We start from the raw sequence: 26,280 nt of genomic DNA, 5'->3' as shown, positions 1-26,280 counted from the left end.
TGATATGGCGGGGTTCATTAAACTGGAGCAGATAAAGTTTGCCCTGAGAGGATCGGCTCAAGGGTTCACCAGGAGGTGGCAGCCATTTCTCGACTACCTAGGGGAACGTTAGAGGGAAGACAGATGACCAGCAGCAGCAACCCAGGGGGAAGGTGGGGGGGGGGGGGGGGGCGGGGTTAGTTTAGTTTAGGTCAAAGATAAAGGGGTTTTGTTACTTGTGTATTGTTAAAAATTTCTGTATTGTTATTGTTGCGTTTGCTTTGTAAGAGGGGAAAAATTGTTGTTTGGGAAAAAAATTTCAATAAAACATATTTAAAAAAAAAAGAGTCAATGTGGACTTTGCGGATTTCCTTAGTTTCCTGAGGAAATATAAGCGCTGTTGTGCTCGTAGCGTCGACGTGGGTGGACCAGGACAGATTGTTGGTGATGTGCGCACCTAGAAATTTGAAGCTGTCAACCATCTCCACCTCACCACCATCGATGCAGTCAGGGATGTGTACGATACTTTGCTTCCTGAAGTCAATGACCAGCTCCTTAGTTTTACTGACATTAAGGGAGAGATTGTTGTTGTTACACCAGGCCACTAGGTTCTCTGTCTCCCTCCTGTACTCTGACTCATCGTTGTTCGAGATCCGATCCACTACGGTTGTGTTATCAGCAAACTTGTAGATGGAGTTTAAGGCAAATTTTGCAACACCATTGTGTGTGTGTATATTTGAGTATAGTAGGGGCTAAGCACGCAGCCTTGCGGGGCGGTAGTATAGAGGACTAATGTGGAGGAGGTGTTGTTGTTTATCCTTACTGATTGTGGTCGATGGGTCAGGAAATCGAGGATCCAGTTGCAGAGGGAGGAGCCAAGTCCTAGGTTTTGGAGTTTTGCTATTAGAGGGTAGCTAATGTAACTGCACTATTTAAAAAGGGAGGTAGAGGGAAAACGGGGAATTATAGACCAGTAAACCTGACGCCAGCTGTGGGGAAAATTCTAGAATCCATTATCAACGGTTTCAAACGGTTTCAGGGCAGCACGGTAACATTGTAGATAGCACAATTGCTTCACAGCTCCAGGGTCCCAGGTTCGATTCCGGCTTGGGTCACTGTCTGTGCGGAGTCTGCACATCCTCCCCGTGTGTGCGTGGGTTTCCTCTGGGTGCTCCGGTTTCCTCCCACAGTCCAAAGATGTGCATGTTAGGTGGATTGGCCATGATAAATTGCCCTTAGTGTCCAAAATTGCCCTTAGTGTTGGGTGGGGTTACTGGGTTATGGGGATAGGGTGGAGGTGTTGACCTTGGGTAGGGTGCTCTTTCCAAGAGCCTGTGCAGACTCGATGGGCCGAATGGCCTCCTTCTGCTCTGTAAATTCTGTAAATAGTAGAGCACTTAGAAAATAGAGCAGGATCGGACAGAGTCAGCATGGATTTATCAAGGTGAAATCATGCTTGACAAATTTATTGGATTTCTTAGCGGATGTAACTGGTAGAGTTGTCGAGGGAGAGCCAGTGAATGTGGTATATTTGGACATTCAGAAGGCTTTGACAAAGTCCTGCGTAAGAGATTATATGTAAAATTAAAGGTAGAGGCACAGGAAAGAACAATCCTGGATTTGGAGAAAGCTGCTTCAAACCAGAGCGACAAGATTGTAGCTCTGGGAACCGAAGTGAGAATGTTGGTGATGGCCCAGGGGAGCCTAAAAGGGAAAGTGGAGGACCAGGAAAACAGGTCCAGATGGCAGAATGTCAGAATAGGGGTCTGCCAGAGGGAAAAGAGGGTAGAGACCCAACGGGCTTCATCGCCCAAATGCTGGGCAAGATAGTGTGAAGGGAGGACTTTTCAAACCCCCAGAAATGAACAGGGCACACAGGTCACTTCGGCCCAGGCCCAAAACCGGAGAGCAGTCGAGGGCGATCATCGCAAAGCTACACCGGTTCCAGGACCAGAGGACCGGGAAAAAATCCTAAGGTGGTAAGGTGGGCCCTCCAGACGAAATCATGCTCGTGGTAAGGCATAGAATAAGGGTGTACCAGGACATTGGGGCGGACCTGGCAAAAAAGAGGGCCAAGTTTAATAGAGCGAAATCAGCGTTCTATAAAAGTGGGGTATGATTTGGGATGCTATTCTCAGCCAGACTCTGGGTGACATTCAAGGGCAAAGAACTGTACTTCAACATCTGGCGGAGGCTGAGGAGTTTGTTAAAACAAAAAAATTGGAGGAAAAGCAATTGCGGCAATGATGAAAGCTGCAGGGGCGGAAAAAAGAAAGAAGCAGAGAGCGGAGGACAGACCACAAACAGAGACAATAATATCACAAACTATGTGCATATGTTTTTTACGCGGAACTGTGCTGCCTCGTTTTCGGACTCGTCTTTTCCCTCAATGTGATGACGAGGAGCAGGGCAATGGGAACGAGGATAAGGAAGACAGGCAAAGGGGTGGAAGGGGTTGGGTAAAACTGGGTCAGAGCTAGACAAACACTGAGAGGGGAGCCACTGTATTAGCGAGTAGGGCTACCCCGGGAGGGCAGAAAGCAAGGGGGGCCGCGGCGCACCTCGGGCGAAGGAGCGGCTGGCAAAAAGAGAGGTGGGCAGAAGGGGGGAAGAACATAGAGGGGGGACAGGGGCTAAGGGGGGGGAATAGGGGATGGGAGGGAGTGCAGTACAGAAAAGAAGCAAAGGGAAGGTTGAGGACGTGAAACGGAACAGGCGCAGGCCTCGACAAGAATGACGCAGGGCGAGGAACCAGAATGGCGCTGCAAGCAGCCACTCGGGAGGGCCTCTGGGCAAAGGGAGACCCCGGAGTGCAGGTGCAAATCCACATGGCGTACACATAGTCACCGGCCATGTTGGGTGCCCTGTGGACAAAGGGAGACCCCGGAGTGCATGGGCCCGACTTCATGGTGAGAGCGGCGACCGCGGCCATTTTGGACGGCCTCCTAACAAAGGGAAACCCCAGAGTGTAGGGGCTCGTCCAACAGGTAAGTATGGGTGAACCCGCAGGACCGGGAGGGTCAGAAACCACCCCACCAGGATTGTTACCTGGAACGTAAGGGGACTTAACGGCCCGGTCAAAAGATCCAGAGTCTTCACCCACTTCAGAAACTTAAAAGCCGACATAATTTACCGACAAGAGACGCACGTGAGGGCGAACGACCGACTGCTGGTAAGGAAGGGCTGCGTGAGACACACGTATCATTCATGTTACAGGACGAGGGCTAGGGGAGTAGCAATACTAATTAACAAGAGGACGAGGTTTACAGAAACCAAGACGGTTACGGACCCAGGGGGACGGTACATCATGGTCAGCGGTGTCCTGGAAGGGGGCACCTGTGGTACTGGTAACTGTGTACACTCCCAATTGGGACGACACAGAATTCAGAAAGAAGACCATGGCAGAAATCCCCAACACTGACACACACCGAGTGATTATGCGGATCGAAGAACCAGGATTATACGAATATCCTTCAATTACGTGCAGGACCAACTGACTGACAGATCAAACCCCAGAACAGGGAGAAAGACTGGCATGGCTAGGGAACTAGGAGCATTTATGGAGCAGATGGGGGCGGTGGACCCATGGAGGTTCCTGCACCCAGGAGAAAAAGAATTCTCATACTTTTCACAAGTGCACAAGTTGTACACCCGTTTCGACTACTTAGCAGTGGGGAAATCGGTGCTTCCAGGGATCACGGGAGCGGAATACTCCGCGATCATTATCTCCAACCACGCTCCACATTATATGGACATGAGGTTGGAGACGGGCCGTACCCAACATCCCACATGGAGACTGGACACGGACCTCCTGGCTGACAAGGCCTTCTGCCAAAAAACATCGCGGGCCATCGGCGACTATGTGAGTAACAACCAAAACAGGGAGGTCTCACCCTCCATGTTTTGGGAGGTACTGAAGGCCATGATTAGAGGAGAGATCATAGCCTACAAGGCAAGCAGAGATACGGCAGAGAGGGCGGCCAGTCAGCAGCTAGTGGACTCCATTCTGGAAGTTGACAGAAAGTACTCCGAGACCCCGACCATAGAGCTGCTGGCGAAGAGGAAAAAGCTGCAAATGGATTTTATCCTGCTATCCACAAGGAAAGCAGTGTACCAACTCCGCCAGACACGGGGGACCTTCTATGAACACGGAGACAAGGCTGGCCGCCTATTGGCTCACCAGTTGAGAAAGCAGGCAGCCATAGGGAATTAGCCCAAGTAAAGAATTGCAGAGGCAGACTGGTAATAGAAACAAAGGAGGTCAATCAGGCGTTTGAGACCTTCTACCGAGGACTGTACATCTCCGAGCCCCCTGACGGGGACATGGGGATGAAACAGTTCCTCGACGGACTGGAACTACATTTGTGGGAGAAGACAGACGGGACGGGCTGGAAGCACCAATAGATCTGCGAGAAATCATGGAGAGCATCAGCTCCATGCAGGCAGGGAAGGCACCGGGACTTCTATCAAACATTTGCGCCAGTCCTAGCACCACACCTAAGGGACATGTTCGTGGACTCGCTGGTGAGGGGCACTTTGCCCCCTACACTAGCGCACTCCACAATCTCACTGAGACCCAAAAAAGATAAAGACCCGACGGAATGTGGATCATACAGACCCATTTCACTGCTGAATGTTGACGTGAAAATACTCGCAAAGGTCCTGGCCAAAAGGCTGGAAGGCTGCATAACGGAGGTAGTTGCAGAGGACCAAACAGGCTTTGTCAAGGGTAGGCAGCTCACAGCGAGCATCAGGCGGCTGCTTAACGTAATAATGACCCCGCCCCCCCCCCCCTCCTGATCAGGGGGTCTGGTGTCCTTGAACATGAAATACCAAGTTAACATGCAGATACAGCAAGCAATTAGGAAGGTAAATTGAAAGTGTTGGAGTATAAAAGTAAGGAAATCCCTTCTGCAATTAGGGCAGCACGGTAGCACAAGTGGTAGCACTGTGGCTTCACAGCGCCAGGGTGCCAGGTTCCATTCCCGGGTTGGGTCACTGTCTGTGCGGAGTCTGCACGTTCTTCCCGTGTCTGCGTGGGTTTCCGCCGGGTGCTCCGGTTTCCTCCCACAGTCCAAAGACGTGCAGGTTAGGTGGATTGGCCATGATAAATTGCTCTTAGTGACCAAAAAGGTTAGGAGGGGTTATTGGGTTACGGGGTTAGGGTGGAAGTGAGGGCTTAAGTGGGTGGGTGCAGACTCGATGGGCCGAATGGCCTCCTTCTGCACTGAATGTCTATGTTCTAATTATTCAGGAGCTTTGCTAAGATCATACCTGGAATATTGTACAATTTTGTTTTCTGTACTTTAGGAACAATGGGCGGGATTCTCCGACCCCCCGCCGGATCGGAGAATCGCTGGGGGGGGGGGCGGCGTGAATCCTGCCCCCACCGGTTGCTGAATTCTCTGGCACTGGATATTCGCTGGGGGCGGGAATTGCGCCGCGCCGTCGACGGTCCCCCCCGGCGATTCTCCGGTCTGCGATGGGACGAAGTCCCGCTGCTGGAATGCCTGTCCCGCCGGCAAGAATCAAACCACTTCTCTTCCCGGCGGGGCTAGGGGGCGCGGGCGGGCTCCGGGGTCCTGGGTGGGGGCGCGGGGCGATCTGGCCCCGGGGGGTGCCCCCACGGTGGTCTGGCCCACGATCGGGGCCCAACGATCCGCAGGCGGGCCTGTGCCGTGGGGGCACTCTTTTCCCTCCGCCCCGGCCGCAGTCTTCACCATGGCCAACGCGGAAGAGACACCCCCCCCCTGCGCATGCGCGGGGATGACGTCAGCAGCCGCTGACGCTCCCGCGCATGCACGGACTTCAGCCGACCGGCCGAGTCCTTTCGGCCCCGGCTGGCGTGGCGCCAAAGGTTTTTCCCGCCAGTCGGCGGCACGCCAACCACTCCGGCGCGGGCCTAGCCCCTCAAGGTGAGGGCTTGGCCCCTAAAGGTGCGGATTCCGCACCTTTGGGGTGGCCCGACGCCGGAGTGGTTCACGCCACTCCATCCCGCCGGGACCCCCTGCCCCGCCGGGTAGGGGAGAATCCCGGCCAATGTATTTGCCTTAGCGAAGAATCAACAAGGGTTGACTAAATTTATCCATGGATGAGAGGATTGTCCTATGATGAGAGATGGAATAGAGAGAGTTTCAAAGAATGAGAGGTGATCTAATCAAAACACGTAAGATTCTGAAAGGGTAGATGCGGAGACATTTCCCATGGCTGGAATGCCTGTGGCTAGGGTCTAGCCTACAAGGGGGCCAGGTAATCCTCCAGACGCATGCTCAAATGATAGTGGGAACAGCTAGTCCTGGAGGTCATTGATGGGAGTCAAGTCCAGGACCTGGATGCATAGCTGCAAGAAGTTAAGTCACCTCATGTGAGCAGTCAAAGTCAGGTAATGCATGTCACAATGCCATATTCTACTGACTGCACCGCTAACCTCAGCCACTGCTCAATTTATCAATACTCCACCTCGCCTTCTAATAAACTCTATCATTTAGTATTCATATCTAACATCCATAGGCTTCACTTCCTGCTGACGTACTTAGAACTGCTGCAAATCTCACACCCATATGTCACAGCTTGAATGCATTGACAGCTATTCAACCTTGACAGCCACATAACCCAGCATAACATTCACTGACCTGGCTCCCTCTCTCACAGAGGAAGGTGGTACACAATTGGAGGCAGCAGGGAATAGAGATGCTTGCGTGTCCTCTTTGGTATGGTAAAGATGGTGCTGGCCATTATTGGAATATCCATTGCTGAGACAGTTCTGTCGTAGAACTGAAATCATCCCCATACCTTATCCTCCTTTCTCCTTCTCATATTCCACTTCTTTATCTGACCTTTCTCCTTACTGAAACTGTACCCTTGTAGCATTCTCCATTCAGATACCCAGAAAGTGTAACCTGGACAAGGCAGTGGGAAGAGTGGGAGGAAGAGAGTAATGATGGAGACATACCATCACTCAATTTTACGCTCGTGCCACCTCTTCTGATTCTGACGCTGCACATAATTTAACAGATGGCATTAAGGCAGAATCTAAGTTGAACCTCACTAAGGGCTAGGGAGCATAACAGGTTCTGCTGCAGAGGTCTCGGATTAAGACTTCAAATGGGCTGTCTACAGAAGAAGAGGAGTCACTGAGCCCAGCTTAACGAAGTATAGATTCAACAGAGCACTTAACTCAGGAATTTAGTGTGTGAGGGAATTCTAAGTATTTTAAGGTTGAACTCTTTCCAAAATCTAGTCAAGTTTTAAATTAATATTTAACTTTAATCTTAACTTGTAGTTTCTTTCACAGTGTTCATCAGTTGTAAACAAGCTGTGTTCCAGAGGTATCTGTACAGTGACTTACATGAGCCATTAGAGTTGGCTACCTTATCAACAGGGTTGGCATGCTAGTATAAATGCAGGAGGTTTTTGTTAGTGCATGGAGTGAGAAGCATGGAAATCAGCACAAAGGAGTACTTAACCTGGGAATTTGGTGAATGATGGAATTCGGCACAGTGAGGGAGGAGATTCTGTTCTGGTCTCTTGGGCAACAAGGAGCAGTCTATGAGAGGGAGTGAGTGAATGACAGCAAGACCTGTGAACAGAGGTCTGGAGCTTCCTAGTGTGAAAGAGATACTAGAATGAGAATAAATCTCCAGGATAGAATGGGCTGCCGCAAAGAATGCTTGCACGAAAAAGTTATTTGAGGTCCTGGAAGAGCGACATCATGTATGATGATTGAATGTACAGAATATGAAAAATCATTTTCTTTCTTTTTCTCTTCAACTTAATTAGAAATACTGTTTCTGTGTTATAAAGATTTGATTTTGAACAAAATAGGGGAATTTGTTAATGATATGTTAATTATACAATCATAGAATTTACAGTCCTGAAGGAGGCCATTCGGCCCATCAAGTCTGCACCTGCCCTTGGAAAGAGAACACTACTTAAGACCACACTTCCACACTATCCCCGTAACCAAGTAACCTCACCTAACCTTTTTTTTTGGACACTAAGGGCAATTTTGAATGGCCATTTCTCCTAACCGGCACATCTTTGGACTGTGGGAGGAAACCGGAACACCCAGAGGAAACCCACGCAGACACGGGGGGAACGTGCAGATTGCACACAGACAGTGACCCAAGCTGGGAATGGAACCTAGGATCCTGGAGCTGTGAAGCACAGTGCTAACCACTGTACTACTGTGCTGCCCCCATTAAGATTAAGGATACATAGGTGAAGGACATTGATTCAGTATCCTGGGCACATTGTTATGGGCCATGGTTTAGAGAACCCCAAAGTGTATCATGGAGTTCACCTGACCCACAACTTTTAATAGATTGTGGTATGGGGAGCATACGGCCCACTCTACAGGTGTGGTACAGCAGAAATGAAAAAGTATTTTTTAAAGCAAAACAATGTTTATTCTATGAACTCATGTTAACCTTTTTAAAACATACAGTGAACATCTTAGCAACCATCAATTCTAGTACAACCCCCAAAGACTACAACACTAAGTAATCCTTGAGCTTTCCTTTTGACATCCATATGACTTCAAACAAAACCTTTAACAGAAACACCTCAGGTTTAACTTCACTACTGAGAACAGTTACCACGCTGAAATCAGCAAATGGACATTCATAAGCTTGCAGAGATTCACACACATCCTGCTGTGATTGCAGCTTCTCCAAAACTAAAATGAAACCAAACCCACCCTGCAGCAAAAAGCCTAAAGCGAAAGTAAAAAGCTGACAGACAGCCCAGCTCCACCCACTCTCTGACATCACTCAGTAATAAACAACCATTTCTTAAAGGTACTTCACATGACAACATATAAAGAAAAATCTCTTGAAAACATTTATAGACCTGGGAAGTCACCGTGCCTCCTTGCAGGAGTGACCTGCCTTTTACCAGGAACTGATGAACACCTGGAACACGGTTGCTTCACGTTGGAGTTCTTTCCTGTCGGGAGTGGCTATCACTCGAGAGCTGCTGTTCAGGAATCCACGAGTACGAGTTCATGTGGCAGGTGGTAGAAAAGGCTTGAGTTGCTGGAGTGACCAGAGTTGGGGACGTGCTGGATTGCAGGGGAGCTGGATGGAAGACATTGCAGCAAGTTGCATGTCACCCATCTATTGATATCCAGCTTACGGCCAAAAAGCTAGCCACTGCCCGAAAACTTTGATGCTCAGCCCCAACTGCACTCGGGGTGTTAGGGTGGCACAAACATGCAGTGGATTCCAGTCGGGGCTAACCCCCATTTGGGTGGAATTTCACATTGGCCACAGGTCCCGGAACCTCCCTGGGGAACCGTGGCCACACATTTTGAGTCATCTTGCGGAGATTCCCTCTGTACCTTTTTGTTCTGCATCGAGGCATTCCCTGTACAGGCTGCTGTTGCACACTCTTTGTTTCTTTGCCCTAGTCAACTATCCGGACCACGGCGTGGCGCTGTGTCCTGCTATCTGGCAGTGGAAAATGCCTCCAATGGAGGGCTCTCTATGTGGGAGTCTTCCTCTTTACCATCAGGGATTTGACGTGGAGCAGCCTTGTTTAACCTTTTCGTGTGAGGGTTCCACATTTCAATTTTTTTCTCTCAAGGGCCAATGAGCAAATTCAGAAAAAAACATGGATTTCAATGAAATGTTGACGTGTGAAGGAAAGAAATAACTTGCTGAACAAAAATAAAGCAATGTTAAAGCAAAAAATTGATAATTTAAAATAATGAGTAAATAATAAAGATAACCATTAGAGTGTAAGAGAGTCAAATTGTGTTTTTCTGTCTGACTTTCAGTCTCGGTACTTATTCATTCACCCGCATCCACTGTGTGATTTGGTGTGAGCCTGTGGGTGCGTGGCAGTGAAGGTGAGTGCGAACCCTGGGATAAGGAGTGAGCTAGTCCCTCGCTCATACATATTCTCTTGCTCACACACACACACATATACACACTCTCATTCTTGCTCACTGGGGTAGGTGGTGGCATAGCCCCCTGTAAACCTCCTACCCCTTACCTTAAATCTGTCCCTGCCTTGTAGGAACTTCTACGTATTGTATTAAAAAGTTCTCCTGGATGCATTTTAAGAATTCCGCTCCCTCTAAACCTTTTACACAATGGCTATCCAGTTAATGTTGGGGAAGTTAAAATCTCCCACTGCTACACTTCTCTGAAACTTGCCTAAATATCTGCTCACCTATTTCTCTCAGACTGTTAGGGGGCCCGATAGAGCACTCCCGGCAATGTGATTGCACCTTTTTGATTATTAAGTTCAGTTGAAGAGCCTTCTAAGATGCTGTCTCTCCTTATTGCTGTAATTGATTCCCTGATCATAATTGGGACACCCCCTCTTTTACCTGCTTCCCTACCTCGCCTGAAGATTCTGTTTCCGAGAATATTGAGCTACCAATTCTGCCCGTCTCTTAACCATGTCTCAGTGACAGCAATTATATCAGACCCCATGTTTAATTTGTGCTCCCAATTCATCTGTCTTGTTTGCCAGACTCCTTGCATTAAAATAAATACCATCCGATCTTCCCAAACTCCCTTGTGACGTAGCTGGTCTAGACATTCTATTCTTTCCTGACTCACTTGATGTCTCTTCTAATTTTGGCTGTGCATCTACCCCTGCTGAACCTTCTCTCAGCATCCCTGCCAAGTTAGTAACTGCAAATGCCCGAAGGCCGTGTGTTTGTTTGCTGCCTCCTCTTCTGCTTCTGTCACCTAGAGTAAAGAATGGGAGGATGTAAGATGACCTGCTACTAGTGCTGGAGAAGGGAAAGGGGTGCTCTTTCTTCTTCTGGTGTGCTCTATGTCGGTGTGACTTTCCGGTGTGATTTTCCACTGTTAGGAGTCTACTGCTGGGAGCTGCAGGAGGGGGAGATAGAGGCGGATTGATCAAAATGCAACTGCAGTTGCCTTGAGGCTGTGTGTTTGTTTGCTGCTGCCTCTTTTGCTTCTGTGACTTGGAGCAAGGAACATACTGCCAGTGCTAAAGGAGGGGGAAAGGTGGCAAACACATTTGACTGAGTAACTTGATGACAATATTGAAGTAATGATTTTGCGGATTGTTGCTGACTTTATTGTACTGTTGAATGTCTGGAAGCCGTGTGATTGCTCGCTGTCACCTCCTTTTGCTTCTATGGCCTGGAGCAACTTTAAAAAAAATATATATATTTTATTCAAATTTTTCGGCCAAACAAAACAATACAAAGGTTTTCCTTTTTACAACAATAAAACAATATAAATAACAGTGACCGTTTTAACAAATAAATAAATAATATATAAACTAAATGGCAACTGCCATAACAAAAATAATAACTCTCCAAAAATAAAATCAAACAATCCAATATACATAACCTAGTACAAATATCTATACAAAAACACCCCTGAGGACCCACCCGAGCCCCCCCCCCCCCCCCCCCTCCCCCCTGGGTTGCTGCTGTTACCTTCCCATTTCCTTTATCGTTCTGCGAGGTAGTCAATGAACGGTTGCCACCGCCTGGTGAACCCTTGAGCCGAACCCCTTAGTGCGAACTTTATCCGTTCTAGTTTTATAAACCCTGCCATGTCATTTATCCAGGTCTCCACGCCCGGGGGTTTGGCTTCCTTCCACATAAGCAATATCCTTCGCCAGGCTACTAGGGACGCAAAGGCCAAGACATCAGCCTCTTTCGCCTCCTGCACTCCCGGCTCTTCTGCAACCCCGAATATAGCCAACCCCCAGCCTGGCTCGACCCGGACCCCCACCACCTTCGAAAGCACCTTTGCCACCCCCACCCAGAACCCCTGCAGTGCCGGGCATGACCAAAACATGTGGGTGTGGTTTGCTGGGCTTCTCAAGCATCTCCCACACCTCTACCCCGAAAAATTTACTGAGCCTTGCTCCGGTCATATGAGCCCTGTGCAAAACCTTGAATTGTATCAGGCTTAGCCTGGCGCACGAGGACGACGAGTTTACCCTACGTAGGGCATCAGCCCACAGCCCCTCCTCAATCTCTTCCCCCAGCTCTTCTTCCCATTTCCCCTTCAGCTCATCCACCATGATCTCCCCACGTCCCTCATTTCCCTGTATATATCCGACACCCTACCATCCCCCACCCATGTCCCTGAGATCACTCTATCTTGAATCTCCTGCGTCGGGAGCTGCGGGAATTCCCTCACCTGTTGCCTCGCAAAAGCCCTCAGTTGCATGTACCGAAATGCATTCCCTTGGGGCAACCCATATTTTTCCGTCAGCGCTCCCAGACTCGCAAACGTCCCGTCTACGAACAGATCTCTCAGTTGCACAACCCCAACCTCTCTGCCATGCTCCAAATCTCCCATCTATTCTCCCCGGGACAAACCTATGATTATTTCTTATCGGGGACCGCACCGAGGCTCCCGTCCTTCCCCTATGTCGTCTCCACTGCCCCCACATTTTTAGCGTTGCCACCACCACTGGACTTGTGGTGTATTTCTTCGGGGAGAACGGCAACGGCGCCGTCACCAGTGCTTGTAGGCTGGTTCCTTTGCAGGACGCCATCTCCAATCTCTTCCACGCCGCTCCCTCCCCTTCTCCCATCCACTTACACACCATTGAGATATTGGCGGCCCAGTAGTATTCACTTAGGCTCGGTAGTGCCAGCCCCCCCTATCCCTGCTACGCTGCAAGAACCCCCTCCTCACTCTCGGGGTCTTCCCGGCCCACACAAAACTCATGACACTTTTCTCAATTTTCTTGAAAAAAGCCTTCGTGACCATCACCTGGAGGACTACCATTTTGACCGCCTGCACCCTACCCACCAATGACAGGGGCACCATGTCCCATCTCTTAAAATCCTCCTCCATCTGTTCCACCAATCTTGTTAAATTAAGCCTATGTAAGGTTCCCCAACTCCTGGCTATCTGAATCCCTAAGTACCGGAAATCTCGTTACCTTCCTCAGCGGTAAGTCATCTATTCCCCTGCTCTGCTCCCCCGGATGCACCACAAACAACTCACTCTTCCCCATATTTAATTTGTACCCCGAAAATTCCCCAAACTCCCTGAGTGTCTGCATTATCTCAGGCATCCCCTCCACTGTGTCCGCAACATACAGCAATAAATCATCTGCATACAAAGATACCCGGTGTTCTTCTCCTCCCCTGAGTACTCCCCTCCACTTCCTGGAGCCCCTCAGTGCTATGGCCAGGGGCTCAATCACCATTGCAAACAGTAACGGAGACAGGGGACACCCCTGCCTCGTCCCTCTATGAAGACGGAAGTAGTCAGACCTCTGTCTGTTCGTGACCACGCTCGCCACCGGGGCCCTATACAGCAGCTGTACCCATCCAATAACCCCTTCTCCAAAACCAAATCTCCTCAGCACCTCCCACAGATAATCCCACTCCACTCTGTCGAATGCTTTCTCGGCGTCCATCGCCACCACTATCTCCGCCTCCCTCTCTGGTGGGGGCATCATCATTACCCCTAGCAACCTCCGCATGTTCGTGTTCAGCTGTCTCCCCTTAATGAACCCAGTTTGATCCTCGTGGACCACCCCCGGGACACAGTCCTCTATCCTCGTCGCCATCACCTTGGCCAGGAGCTTAGCATCTACATTTAAAAGGGAAATGGGCCAGTAGGACCCACACTGCAGCGGGTCTTTTTCCTTCTTCAAAAGGAGCGATATCGTTGCCTCCGACATAGTCGGGGGCAGCTGCCCCCTTTCCCTGGCCTCATTAAAAGTTCTCGTCAAAAGCGGGGCCAGTAGGTCCATATATTTCCCACAAAATTCCACCGGGAATCCGTCTGGTCCCGGGGCCTTCCCCGCCTGCATGCTCCCAATCCCTTTTACCACCTCCTCCATCTCAATCTGTGCTCCCAGTCACGCCCTCTCCTGCTCCTCCACCTTAGGGAATTCCAGCTGATCCAAGAAACACATCATTCCCTCCTTCCCTTCCGGGGGCTGAGCCTTATATAACCTCTCATAAAATGCCTTGAACACCCCGTTCACTCTCTCCGCTCCCCGTTCCATCTCTCCCTCCTCATCTCTCACCCCACCTATCTCCCTCGCTGCTCCCCTCTTCCTCAATTGGTGGGCCAGTAGCCGACTCGCCTTCTCTACATACTCATACTGTACACCCTGTGCCCTCCTCCACTGTGCCTCTGCCTTACCCGTGGTCAGCAGGTCAAATTCCACATGTAGCCTTTGTCTTTCCCTGTACAGTCCCTCCTCCGGTGCCTCCGCATATTGCCTGTCCACCCTCAAAAGTTCTTTCAACAATCGCTCCCTTTCTTTACCCTCTTGCTTCCCTTTATGTGCCCTTATGGATATCAGTTCCCCTCTAACCACTGCCTTCAACGCCTCCCAGACCACTCCCACCTGAACCTCACCATTGTCATTAAGCTCCAAGTACCTTTCGATGCACCCCCTCACCCTTAAACATACCCCCTCATCCGCCAATAAGTCCATATCCATTCTCCAGAGTGGGTGCTGTTCTTTTTCCTCTCCTACCTCCAGGTCTACCCAATGTGGAGCGTGGTCCGAAATGGCTATGGCCGTATATTCCGTCCCTGTCACCTTCGGAATCAGTGCCCTTCCCAAGACAAAAAAGTCTATCTGTGAGTATACTTTGTGAACATGGGAGAAAAATGAGAACTCCTTACTCCTCGGCCTACTAAATCTCCAGGGGTCTACCCCTCCCATCCATGAAGTCCTTGAGCACCCTGGCCGCTGCCGGCCTCCTCCCGGTCCTGGACCTCGACCTGTCCAGCCCTGGATCAAGCACCGTATTGAATTCTCCCCCCATTACCAACTTTCCCGCCTCCAGGTCCGGGATAAGTCCCAACATACGCCTCATAAAATTTGCATCATCCCAGTTCGGGGCGTATACGTTCACCAGAACCACCGCCTCCCCTTGCAATCTGCCACTCACATTTCTACCCCCACTATCCGCCACTATGGTCTTTGCCTCAAACAGTGCCCGTTTCCCCACTAAGATAGCCACCCCCCTGTTCTTCGCATCTAAACCCGAATGAAACACCTGCCCCACCCATCCTTTACGTAGTCTGACCTGGTCTATCAGTTTCAGATGCGTCTCCTGCAACATAACCACATCTGCCTTTAATTTCTTTAGGTGTGCGAGTACCCGTGCCCTTTTAATCGGCCCGTTCAGCCCTCTCACGTTCCACGTGATCAGCCGGGTTGGGGGGCTCTTTACCCCCCCCCCCCTGTCGACTAGCCATCCACTTTTTTAACCCAGCTCCTCACCCGGTTCCCACGTACCCGTATATCCCCCCGACGGCGCCCTCCCGCCTCGACCACCCCATCCCATAACAGCTCCCCCTTCTCCTTAGCAGCAGCAACCCAGTTAACCCCCCCTCCCCCCCTCTGCTAGATCCCCCTCTCGCATAGTTGCACCCCCCATGTTGCTCCCAGAAGTCAGCGAACTCTGGCTGACCTCGGCTTCCCCCCTTGTCCTCGGCCCCCACTGTGCGAGGCCCCCTCCTTCCTGCGTCCCTGTTCCCACCATAATTACCATAGCGCGGGAACAAAGCCCGCGTTTCCCACTCGGCCCCGCCCCTAATGGCCGGCACGCACGGTTCCTCATATTCCCCCCCCCCCCCCCAACATGGGGAAGAGAGAAAAGTTACAGGATCACAAAATTAACAAATTGAAAAATCATCCCCCCCCCCCCCCCCCCTTTTCTCGCCCCACATAACCACCCCACCACTTTGTCCCAAAAGCTCTTTCTCTCGCCAGACTATTCCAGCTTCTCGTCCACAATGAATGTCCACGCCTCTTCTGCCGTCTCAAAGTAGTGGTGCTTCCCTTGGTGTGTGACCCACAATCTCGCCGGTTGCAACATCCCAAACTAGATCTTTTTGTGAAGCACCGCCTTAGCCCGATTAAAGCTTGCCCTCCTTCTCGCCACCTCTGCACTCCAATCCTGGTATACGCGGATCACCGCGTTCTCCCACCTACAGCTCCGAGTTTTCTTCGGCCATCTGAGGACCGTCTCTCTGTCATTGTAGCGGAGAAACCTCACCACTATAGCTCGAGGTATTTCTCCAGCCTTCGGTCTTCGCGCCAGAACTCGATAAGCTCCCTCCCTCTCCAAAGGTCCCGTCGGGGCCTCCGATCCCATTAGCGAGTGAAGCATCGTGCTCACATATGTCCCGACGTCCGCCCCTTCTGTGCCTTCGGGAAGACCCAGGACTCTTAAATTCTTCCTCCTCAAATTATTCTTCAGTACTTCCAACCTTTCCACACACCTTTGGTGCTGTGCCTCGTGCGTCTCTGTCTTCACCACCAGGCCCTGTATTTCATCTTCATTTTCAGCAGCCTTTGCCTTCACGACCCGAAGCTCCAGCTCTTGGGTCCTCTGCTCCTCCTTTAGCCCTTCAATCGCCTGTAATATCGGGGCCAACAGCTCCTTCTTCAACTCCTTCTTCAGCTCTTCCACACAGCGCCGCAGGAACTCTTGTTGTTCCGGGCCCCATAACAAACGGCCACCTTCCGACGCCATCTTGCTTTGAGCTTCCCTTCCTTGCCGCTGCTCCAGAGGATCCTCCGCAATCCGGCCGCTATCCTCTCCCTTATCCATGCGTGTCCGGGGGATTCCCTTCTGGTTTACCGCACAGTGTTTTTGGCCGTTTAAATTGCCGTTGGGGCTCCTATTAAGAGCCCAAAAGTACGTTCCAACGGGAGCTGCCGAAACATGAGACTTAGCTGGTCATCGCCGCACCCGGAACAGCCTGGAGCAACTTGATGAAGGTATTGAAGAAATGCTTTTGCAGATTGCTGGTGACTTTCTTGTACTGTTGACTGTTCAATGTTTAATTTCTGTAAGATGTATGACTGTTTGCTGCCACCTCTTTTACTTCTGTGGCCTAGAGCAAGGAAAGGGAGGACAGAAGATAACCTACTACCAGTGCTGGAGATGGGAAAGGGGTGCTCTTTCGCTCTTCTGACATGATTTGCGTCGGTGTGACTTTTTGGTGTATTGTTACGCAACCCACAAGCGACTTTCTACTAATGTGCGTCTACTGTTGGAAGCTACGGGAGGGGGAGAGAATTGTTGTACTGTGGACTGTTTAATGCCTGGGGACCGTGTGCGTTTTTGCTAACGCTTCTTGCTTCTGTTGCCTGATGCCAGGAAAGGGAGAATGTAAGATGACCTACTACAAATCCTGGAGACGGGAAAGGGGCGCTCTTTCATTCTTCAGACGTGCTCTGTGTCGGTGCGACTATTCAGTGTATTGTTACACTCGCACTGAGTGACTTTTGTTGCTCTTTTTAGCCTTAGTTTATTATCTCTGATTACGTCACCTTTGCTCACGAGTCGCCAGGTATCTTTCTGATACCGCCACGTGGTTCAAGCTCAAGTTATGATTAATAAGTCAGCACACCGCTTAGTAAGATTGAAATCAATGGTCATTTATTATATACAACAAGCAATGTTTACACAATAATCCTACTATCTATATAATAACCCTATCACTACTGGCCAATACTTAACTTTAGGAAGAGCCCACCAGTTCAGGGAAACAAATGGCTTATCCAATCGGATCTGGCCCACGGGATTCAAAAGGCTGCTACAGGTCGATGGCTAGGAGTCTTTACCGGATAGCGATCGCTGGATTCAAACTTACAGTTGCCGGTTGCTGTTCTTGCAAAGGTCTCGAGCAGGCGAAGAAGGGAGAGAGAGAGAGATCTGAACTTGGCCCCTCACTTTATAGGACCCAGGGGCTTCCCGCCTCTTGGGGCAGCCCTTGACCCTGAGTCCCAAGTGATTGGACTTGTCCCCAATCACTGGGTTCGATACGTCCAATTGCGAGGCGATTCCCCGATCGGGGGGTGGTCGTTCACCTGCCTTTGTTTCGGCCACTGCAGGCGCCGACAGGTCTGGCCCGGTATTCAATTGCTAATATGTTGCAATTGTTCCCGGGGATAGCTGATTACACTGCAGATGTCTGGGTGGATGGCCAGGGTGTTAATAGCCCTGAGTATCGATCTGGGCCAACTTCCCCAGAGCCGAATATGCTATTCTGTCTGCAGCTGTCCGTTTCTGTCTTGTTACCTGCTTTTCCCAGCAGCCTTTCCAGTTAGCCATTTTAAATCGGGTTTTGGCCAAATTAATCGGGACGCAGCCATTTTACGTGGCTACACTTTCTACTGACGTGAGTCTACTGCTGGGAGTTGTGGAAGGGGAAGGGAGAGACGGATTGATTCGACCAATCAACTAGCTGGAAGTGTTGATGAAATCAGCCTGGTGTGGCAACTGCTCGACCCAAGACCGCAATAAACTTCAGAGAGTTGTGAACATCGCCTAGTCTATCACACAAACCCACCTCCCACCCAGACTCTATCTACACCTCCTGCTGCTTTGGGAAAGCGGGCAGCATAATCAAAGACCCCTCCAACCCGGCTTACTCACTCTTCCAACTTCTTCCATCAGGCAGGAGATACAAAAGTCTAAGTACACGCACAAACAGACTCAAAAGCAGCTTCTTCTCCGCTGTTACCAGACTCCCAAACGACCCTCTTATGGACTGACCTGATTAATACTATACTCCTGTATGCTTCACCTGATGCCCGTATGTATTTACATTGTGTATCTGTGTTACCCTTTTATGTGTTTTCTTTTCTTGTACTAAGCGATCTGTTTGAGCTGCACGCAGAAAAATACTTTTCACTGTCCCTCGATACACATGACAATAAATAAATGCAAATGCTTTTGCAGATTGCTGGTGGTTTTATTGTATTATTGACTGTTTAATGTTTCAAGTGTATTTGGTTTTCTTTGTATAAATGCACTGTTGTAGCTTGGTGTTTGTGCTAATATTCTGGAGTGAAAAGGTGCTTGTGTGTGTCTTGCATGGTTGTACTGTCGACTGTTTAATGCCTGAAGGCCGTGTGTTTTTCTGCTAACCTTTCCTTGTCGTTTAATGGTTAATCTGATATATGGACTGTTAAGTAGTTTGTTTTTATCTTTTTTGTATAAAGGTGTTGTTGACCGTTTAATAAACAAAACATTCTCAAGCGTGTCCTCGTGGTCATACGTGCCATCTCTCAGACGAGTTTTATTGCCCAGCATTCCAATCACACTGTGAGGCCTAGACACTTTGCCTGAACCCTGGGGGCGGCAACATCGCAGAGTCAGCAGCCAACAATCAAACACCCAAGAGCTGGGCTTCAGCTCTGGGGGTATTCCCGCAACCAGAGGGTGAGTGTGTGGTTGGGGTGGGGGGGAGAGGGGGACCTGAGCACGGTCCTCGGGATGTTCCCGGCAGGAGTTTGGGGTCTAGGGGCTCCTGATGTGGCCGGGGGGGGCGAGTGTGTAGGGTGAGGTCCCCCAGCACAACTAGCTTGGTACATGGCACTCTGAGAAAAGGCGGGATATAAAAGGGTGAGGGAGGCGCGGTCATATGCTGGGGGGAGGAGGTGTGCGAGGTGCCAGCTGACGATTTGTTGTGGGGGAGGCGGAGGTCAGGGTGGTGTTAGGCAGGGCCGATGCCGGGGGGGGCGGTTTGAACTTAACCTTGTGGCCTGGTGAATGTAGTTGGTCGTATTCCTGCACTGGATTGCAGTCCTGGTCATGCTGCCCGAACAGACGGGCGCTGCCACTGCCTCCCAGGGGGCATTGGTGGCTCTGTGGCTGGTCCTCCATCTCCCTCGGGGGAACAAGATGTCCTGTCTCGCCTCCACGGCGTCCAGCAGCCTGGCCAGGTCAGCCTCCCCGAGCGTGGAGCAGGTTATGTGATGACATGGCTATGTACTGACTGGAGTGTTTTTGGAGGGAGCGTTTATGAGCAGCTCCCCCTTGTTAGCGATCCAGGGGAATCAGCTGGCAGGACGGCCATTTCCGCCATGAAGTTTTTGAGGGATAATTTCCGGCACTAAGTGCCATTAAATACGGGCCGCAGTCTTTACGGCTCGCCATCGGGAAGCACCTGGAAAGTCACGTTCGATACAGCACTTAAAACCTTTCCCGTTAAATCGCGCCAGTAGTGTTGCACTCTGTAAATAGATCTAGTATGAAGTAAAATGCTGGAATCTGGCTTCAGAATGAATTAACAACATCTTCCATCACTTTGCTAACGATCAAGAGTAGACTGATGGGTCTTCGCTGATGGATGCTGACGGACTTGCTAAAGAAGCGTAGCAAATTTCAGTGGACAGCGGAGTGTCAACAGGCATTTGACGGCCTAAAGGCTGTGTTAACCAATGCTCCTGTGTTGGAGAATTACAGGGGGTTCTGTGATCGGATTGAACTAAAGTATCTGACAAAGAGAAATGCCGAGGCGTAGAGAAATGGATGGATTGTGCAGAGACCGTCTTGTCCAAAGAGACTGTCAATCAAGAGGGATTCCAGTTGCAGGAAGAAGAACTAAAATGGACTATGTTATTCTAAATGTTTGCATGTTTTGTTTTGTTTACAAAAAGGTATATTTATTGTCAATTTTGCTTAAAAGAAAGTGAAAAGGTGAAAAATGAAACCATCTTAAAGTTGATGGGGTTATTTTTTTTTCTTGGGGGGAGATGTCATTGGAATGTCACTTTAAGAAATGTTTGTCTTCTCAAGTGGCTGCAGTGATGTCATTGTGTGGGTGGAGCTGGGCACTGGCCCTGCTTTTTACTTTTGTTTTGAGCTGGAAGATTTATGGCTCTGAGTTTTATTTTCGGTTTTCAGTTGGGGAGCTGCATTCAAACCAAGATGGTGTATTTTGGTCTCTCTCTCTGCATGCTAAAGAATGTGTCCAGAACACTTGATAATTTCAAAGTAATACCTGTTTCTGTAAGGAATGCAAACCTACTGTTTTTGTAGGAAAAAAGGGTGTTTGGCTTATGGATGTTGTTAGGAAAGTTATTAAGAGTTACCTATAGAGTACTGTATCTTTGGGGGGCATTTGTGTTGGTAGTTGATAAGATGTTTACTGTGTGTTTATAAAATGTTAACTGGATTCATAGAATAAACATTGTTTTGTTTAAAAACACTTAAGATCTCTGTTGCATAACGCCTGCAAAGTGAGCCCTTGTGCTCCTCATAACCAAAATCTATTAAAAGTTGTGGGTCAGATGAACTCCATGATATACTTTGGTGTTCTCTAAACCCTGGCCCATAACAGATTAAAATAAGAACGAATAGCTGCCTCTCTGACCGTCCACATTTTAAAAATCTCTCCCTTGCTCCTCTCCAGCTATATCTCTGTCACTTCCTCGCTCTATCTCACCTCAATCTCTGTTTTTTTCACTCTTCAATGTCTTTGTTTATGTGAAGGGGCAATGATTTTTATTACCAGCTTTAAAAGCAGAAACTGTACACAGTGAAATTTCCAAGTTCGTTCTTGGAAAGATAAATTTTACAGTTGCTGAACAAGGGGCTTGATGGTAATTTTCAAATAAAATGTTTACATGCCACAGTGTGCCAAAGTTCATTCTGTAGAAGAGCTTCATCCTTTTCATTTATAATTTCAAAATAGTCTTGGAATTTTAAATACTATTTCCTCCAAACAATAAAAGCATCCCATTATTAAAAATCCTTTGCGACTCCCAAACTGCGAAGGGGACCTGTTGAACGGTGGAGAACTCTCCAATTCCAGTGCTTAGGTTGTCTCCAAATAACATTGGTCTTGATTTTGCTTTGAAGTGACTTGTAACTATTGAATTTTTTTTCTGTAAAATACTGTAATTTCTTTTCTTACTGCCCACTTCTTAAGAGTGACTTTTGTAAAGAGTAACGTTGGTGTTGTACGCAATGATGTCCCTGTGGAGTGTTGAAAAGTGACAATAGTGTCATCAATTCATAGAATGATTCTTCCCTCATTTTTTCACTGATCTGCTTATACTTTTTATTGATGTGATGGAAAGCGTCTTTGAAAATGAATTCACTTCAATAAACTTTATACCTTTAAATTTAAAAAAAAAACGTTGACTGAGATTGTAATTGGCTGGATTGTATTTGTCCTGCTTTTCGTAGACAGAACATACCTGGGCAATTTTCCATATTGTGGGATAGATGTCAGTGTTGTAACTGTACTGTAACAGCTTGGCTAGAGGTGCAGCTCATTCAGGAGCACAAGTCTTCAGTACTAATGCTGGGATGTTATCAGGGTGCATTGACTTTGCTGTGTCTAGTAATTCTCTATTCTCCATCTAGTAATTCTCTATTCTTTTAAATCCCCTCTGCACCCATTATACAATGCCTTGCTTGCCTCCCTAAAATGTTTCCCAGAACTGGCCACACACTCCAGCTGGGGTTTAACTCGTGTTTTATAAAAAAATTCCTAATGCCTCTATCTATAAAGCTAAAGATCCCATGTACTGTTTTTTGAAACTCTTCTCAACTTGTCCTGCTATTTTGAAATATTCATGTAAGTGCCCCCATGCACCCCCTTTAAAATTGTACAATCTAGTTACATTGCCTTCAATTCTTCCTACCTAAATGAATTACTTCACACTTCATTTATTTCATCTGCCCATTTCATTATCCTGTGTCCTTCTCAACCCTGTTACTATCCTCCTCATTGTTTCTTATATTTGAGTTTTGTGTTATCTGCAAACTTTCAAATTATGCAGCGAATACCCGAATCGATGTCATTATCGATGTCATTAATATGAGTCAAAATGAGCATTGGTCCTAATATTGATCCCTGGGGTGACATCTCTGTACTTTTCTCTAGTCTAATGAACCACTACACTACTTTCTGTCCCTTAACCAATTTTGTAACAGCACAGCCACTGCCCATGAATCCCATGGACTTCAATTTTGATAACAAGTCTAAATCTAAAGTCTAAAGCTAAATCGCTGGCTTTGAAAGCAGACCCAGGCAGGCCAGCAGCACGGTTCAATTCCCGTAACAACCTCCCCGAGCAGGTGCCGGAATGTGGCAACTAAGGGCTTACACAGTAACTTCATTGAAGCCTACTTGTGACAATAAGCGATTTTCATTCATTTCATTCATCATGTGGTACTTTAGATACTTTATGAAGCTCCTATTGATGGCCATAAATGCAATATCAACCCCATTACCCGAATCAACTCTTTCCTTATGTCATCAATGAATATGATTGAATTAGTCAAATGCGATTTGCTTTAACAAATCTTTACTGGTTTGCAGTTGTTAACCAATGTCCAAGTACCAGTTAATTTTGTCCGAGATTATTACCGCTCAAAGTTTCTCCACCATCGCATCTGGAAACTGGCCAATAGATGCTAGATTTATCTTGGGCTGAGACAAGGATAATCATTTGGGAGACTCCAGAGGTAGTGGTGTGGGAAGTGAGCCATTGGAGGAGATTCTTGGCCTATGATTGTATAGATAAGAATGATCAAATGGCTTAATATACAAACAAGTTGCGCTGTGATACCTCCTACATTTCATCAGAAACATTTCAAAGTTAATATCAACTTTGAGTAATTAAGTTATAGTTTGGAGTATGTAGCATACCTGGACTAGGGAAGGCCCAGATCAGGGGCAGGATTCTCCCGTACCCGGCGGGGCGGGGGGTCCCAGCGGGATGGAGTGGCGTGAACCACTCCGGCGTCGGGCCGCCCCAAAGGTGCGGAATCCTCCGCACCTTCAGGGGCTAGGCCCGCCCCGGAGTGGTTGGCGCCCCGCCGGCTGGCGGGATAGGGGTCTGGCACCACGCCAACTGGCGCGAGTCAGCGCATGCGCAGGAGCGTCAGCGCGTGCTGGCGTCATCCCCGCGCATGCGCACAGGGATTCAGTTCCGCATCGGCCATCGCGGAGGACCACAACGGCCGATGCGGAAGGAATAGAGTGCCCCCACGGCACAGGCCCGCCCGCAGATCGGTGGGCCCCGACCGTGGGCCAGGCCACCGTGGGGGCACCTCCCGGGGCAAGATCCCCCCGCGACCCCCCCAGGAACCCCGGAGCCCGCCCGTGCCGCCAGGTCCCGCCGGTAAGGGACCTACTCTGATTTACGCCAGCGGGACAGGCTACAGGCAGGCGGGACTTCGGCCCATCGCGGGCCGGAGAATCTGGGCAGCCCCGGCACCCATTGAGTCGCACCGGACCCCGCCATTCTCCGAGGCGTGTGGCGCGACTCATGCCGGGTCGATTTTTGGGGGGCGGGAGAATTGGGAGGACAGTGGGGGCGGGATTCACGCCGACCCCCGGTGATTCTCCCACCCGGCGGGGGATCGGGGAATCCCGCCCCAGGTTTCAGGCCAAACCCCATCAAATTAATTGAGTTGTTAGGAGATGTGTAAGATTGTCCCAGGAATGGTTTGAGCTGTATCCAGAGCTTCAGAGCCTCTGGTGAACAAACAATTAAGAAGAATCTGAAATCAGGAACAAAGCAGTACAAAGATGATTTCTTAAGGTATGGCATTGTTAATTTTGCCAATGAAAATCAGGATGCAAAGCCCATGCGTGTTATATTTAGGGAAGTACTGGCAAATGAAAGTTTAAAACCCTTTTCACAGTAACTTCATTGAAGCCTACTTGGAACAATAAGTGATTATTATTATTAAATCTTCAAAGGCATCTGAAGACTAAGCATGGCGAGTTCAAGGACAAACCACCTGATTATCTGTCAAAGGATGCAGCGAGAACTTAAATCGTCAGGAGGCTTTGGAGAGGGTACAGAGGGCATTAGCTATGAGAAGAGGCTGGATAAATTCAGTTTGTTCTCACTGGAACAATGGAGGTTGAGGGGCGACCTGATAGAAGTCTACAAAATTATGAGGGGCATGGACAGAGTGGATTGTCAGAAACTTTTTCCCAGGATGGAAGAGTCAATTACTAGAAGACATAGATTTCAGGTGCACGGGGCAAAGTTTAGAGGAGATGTGCGAGGTAAGTTTTTTTACACAGGGGGTAGTGGATGCCTGGAAATCGCTGCCGGAGGAGGTGGTGGAAGCAGGTACGATTGTGATGCTTAAGGGGCGTCTTGACAAATACATAAATAGGATGGGAATAGAGGGATACGGACCCAGAAGTGTAGAAGGTTTTAGGTTAGATGGGCAGCATGATCAGGGCAGGCTTGGAGGGCCGGAGGGTGAGTATAAATGCCAGAATGATGGGGAGCTCTGTCTGAAAACAAAAATGTGAAAAACAAAATTAAAACTAGAACATGGCAAAAAAAAAAAGAATCATAATGGCTGAACTCAGTGTTGATTCCAGAGGCTGTAAAGTGCCTGATTGGAAGATGAGGTGCTGTTCCTCAAGTTTTTGTTGGACTTCATCGGAACACTGCAGCAGACCGAGGACAGAAATGTGAGCATGAGAGCAAGGTGGTGAATTAAAATGGCAAACAACCAGAAACTCAGGGTCATGCTTGCAGACTGAACAGAGATGTTTCATAAAACGGTCACCCAATCTGCGTTTTGTTGCCCCATTGTAGAGACCCCATGTTTAAAAATATTTTGAATGTAGAAGTCGTAACAAGAATAAATTCTCTTTTTTTTCCACCCCAACAGTGCACTTGCAGAGGTAGTTGAGAGCAACAAGTTCAAGACAGCTGAGGACATTGCGTTCTACAGGTATATCTCTTTCCTTGGAGGCCATCAGCTCAGTAATCCCACTTTGCATTCTTTACTTACCCTGTGCACCCCAATCAAACGTTTATGCTTATAAAGCTGAACATTTTTCATGAAAGCAAAGGAACTTTCTAGTTCCTGTCAAACTTTTACATTTGAAACTCATTTGATAAACATGATCAGCTTTTCTTGCAAGTGGACCTTATGTCCTCACCTGACCGTTTACTGCCCAATGTCTGAGTTAAAAATCACAGGATTTGGGGATCATAACCAAAAAGTATTACTCTCTTTGCCAACACTAAATGCTGTATGTATCACTGTATTTGAACTGAAAAACACTATTGAGATGAGAAATCATTCAACACAAAATGGCTTATTTTACCTACAATATATAAATGAACAATATACAGCTTTGACAATGAGATCAGCCTTTTGCCTATATGACACACGTATGGAAATATAATCAAGACACCATTTTACCATCATTTTTATAGATGATATCCTTGGAGACTCTGGAGCAGGCCTGGAACTCAACGTTCTGACTCAACTGAGAGTTCTGCTGTTAACCCATACTCATAGGGCAGAATTGTCTCAGAAATTGGCAAAGTCTGATTTCAATCTGGGAAAGTGGTGCTTAGCCCTCCGACGGCTTCAGTGCACCTACCACCAAGCTCCCCTCAGAGTTCTGCTCGCCACCAGGTGCGTGCGTTTTGAAACCAGCCATACTATGCGCCTTTCTGACATCACACCGCAGTGGGGGATTTATTTGATTCTGCGGTATAATTCTGGCGTATGGACCCAATAATAATATGCTAATCATAGAATGTTACAGTGCAGAAGGAGGCCAT

At 48.6% G+C, this 26,280-nt stretch overlaps 1 protein-coding gene across 3 annotated transcripts in view; it reads left to right on the top strand.

Annotated features, from left to right (window-relative positions):
• Window positions 1-26,280, top strand: part of LOC140398239 (neutral alpha-glucosidase C-like) — a 352,477-nt gene that overhangs the window by 52,259 nt on the left and 273,938 nt on the right. For all 3 annotated transcript variants that reach the window (XM_072486683.1, XM_072486676.1, XM_072486666.1), the window contains exon 3: window positions 25,373-25,435. In XM_072486683.1, coding sequence (XP_072342784.1) covers window positions 25,373-25,435 — 63 coding nt within the window. The remainder of the gene's footprint in view (window positions 1-25,372; window positions 25,436-26,280) is intronic.

Source organism: Scyliorhinus torazame, chromosome 2 (genome assembly GCF_047496885.1).
Source record: "Scyliorhinus torazame isolate Kashiwa2021f chromosome 2, sScyTor2.1, whole genome shotgun sequence".
NCBI lineage: Eukaryota > Metazoa > Chordata > Chondrichthyes > Carcharhiniformes > Scyliorhinidae > Scyliorhinus > Scyliorhinus torazame.
The sequence above is the reverse complement of the archived record's forward strand: the minus strand, read 5'-3'. Positions and strand labels throughout refer to the sequence as shown.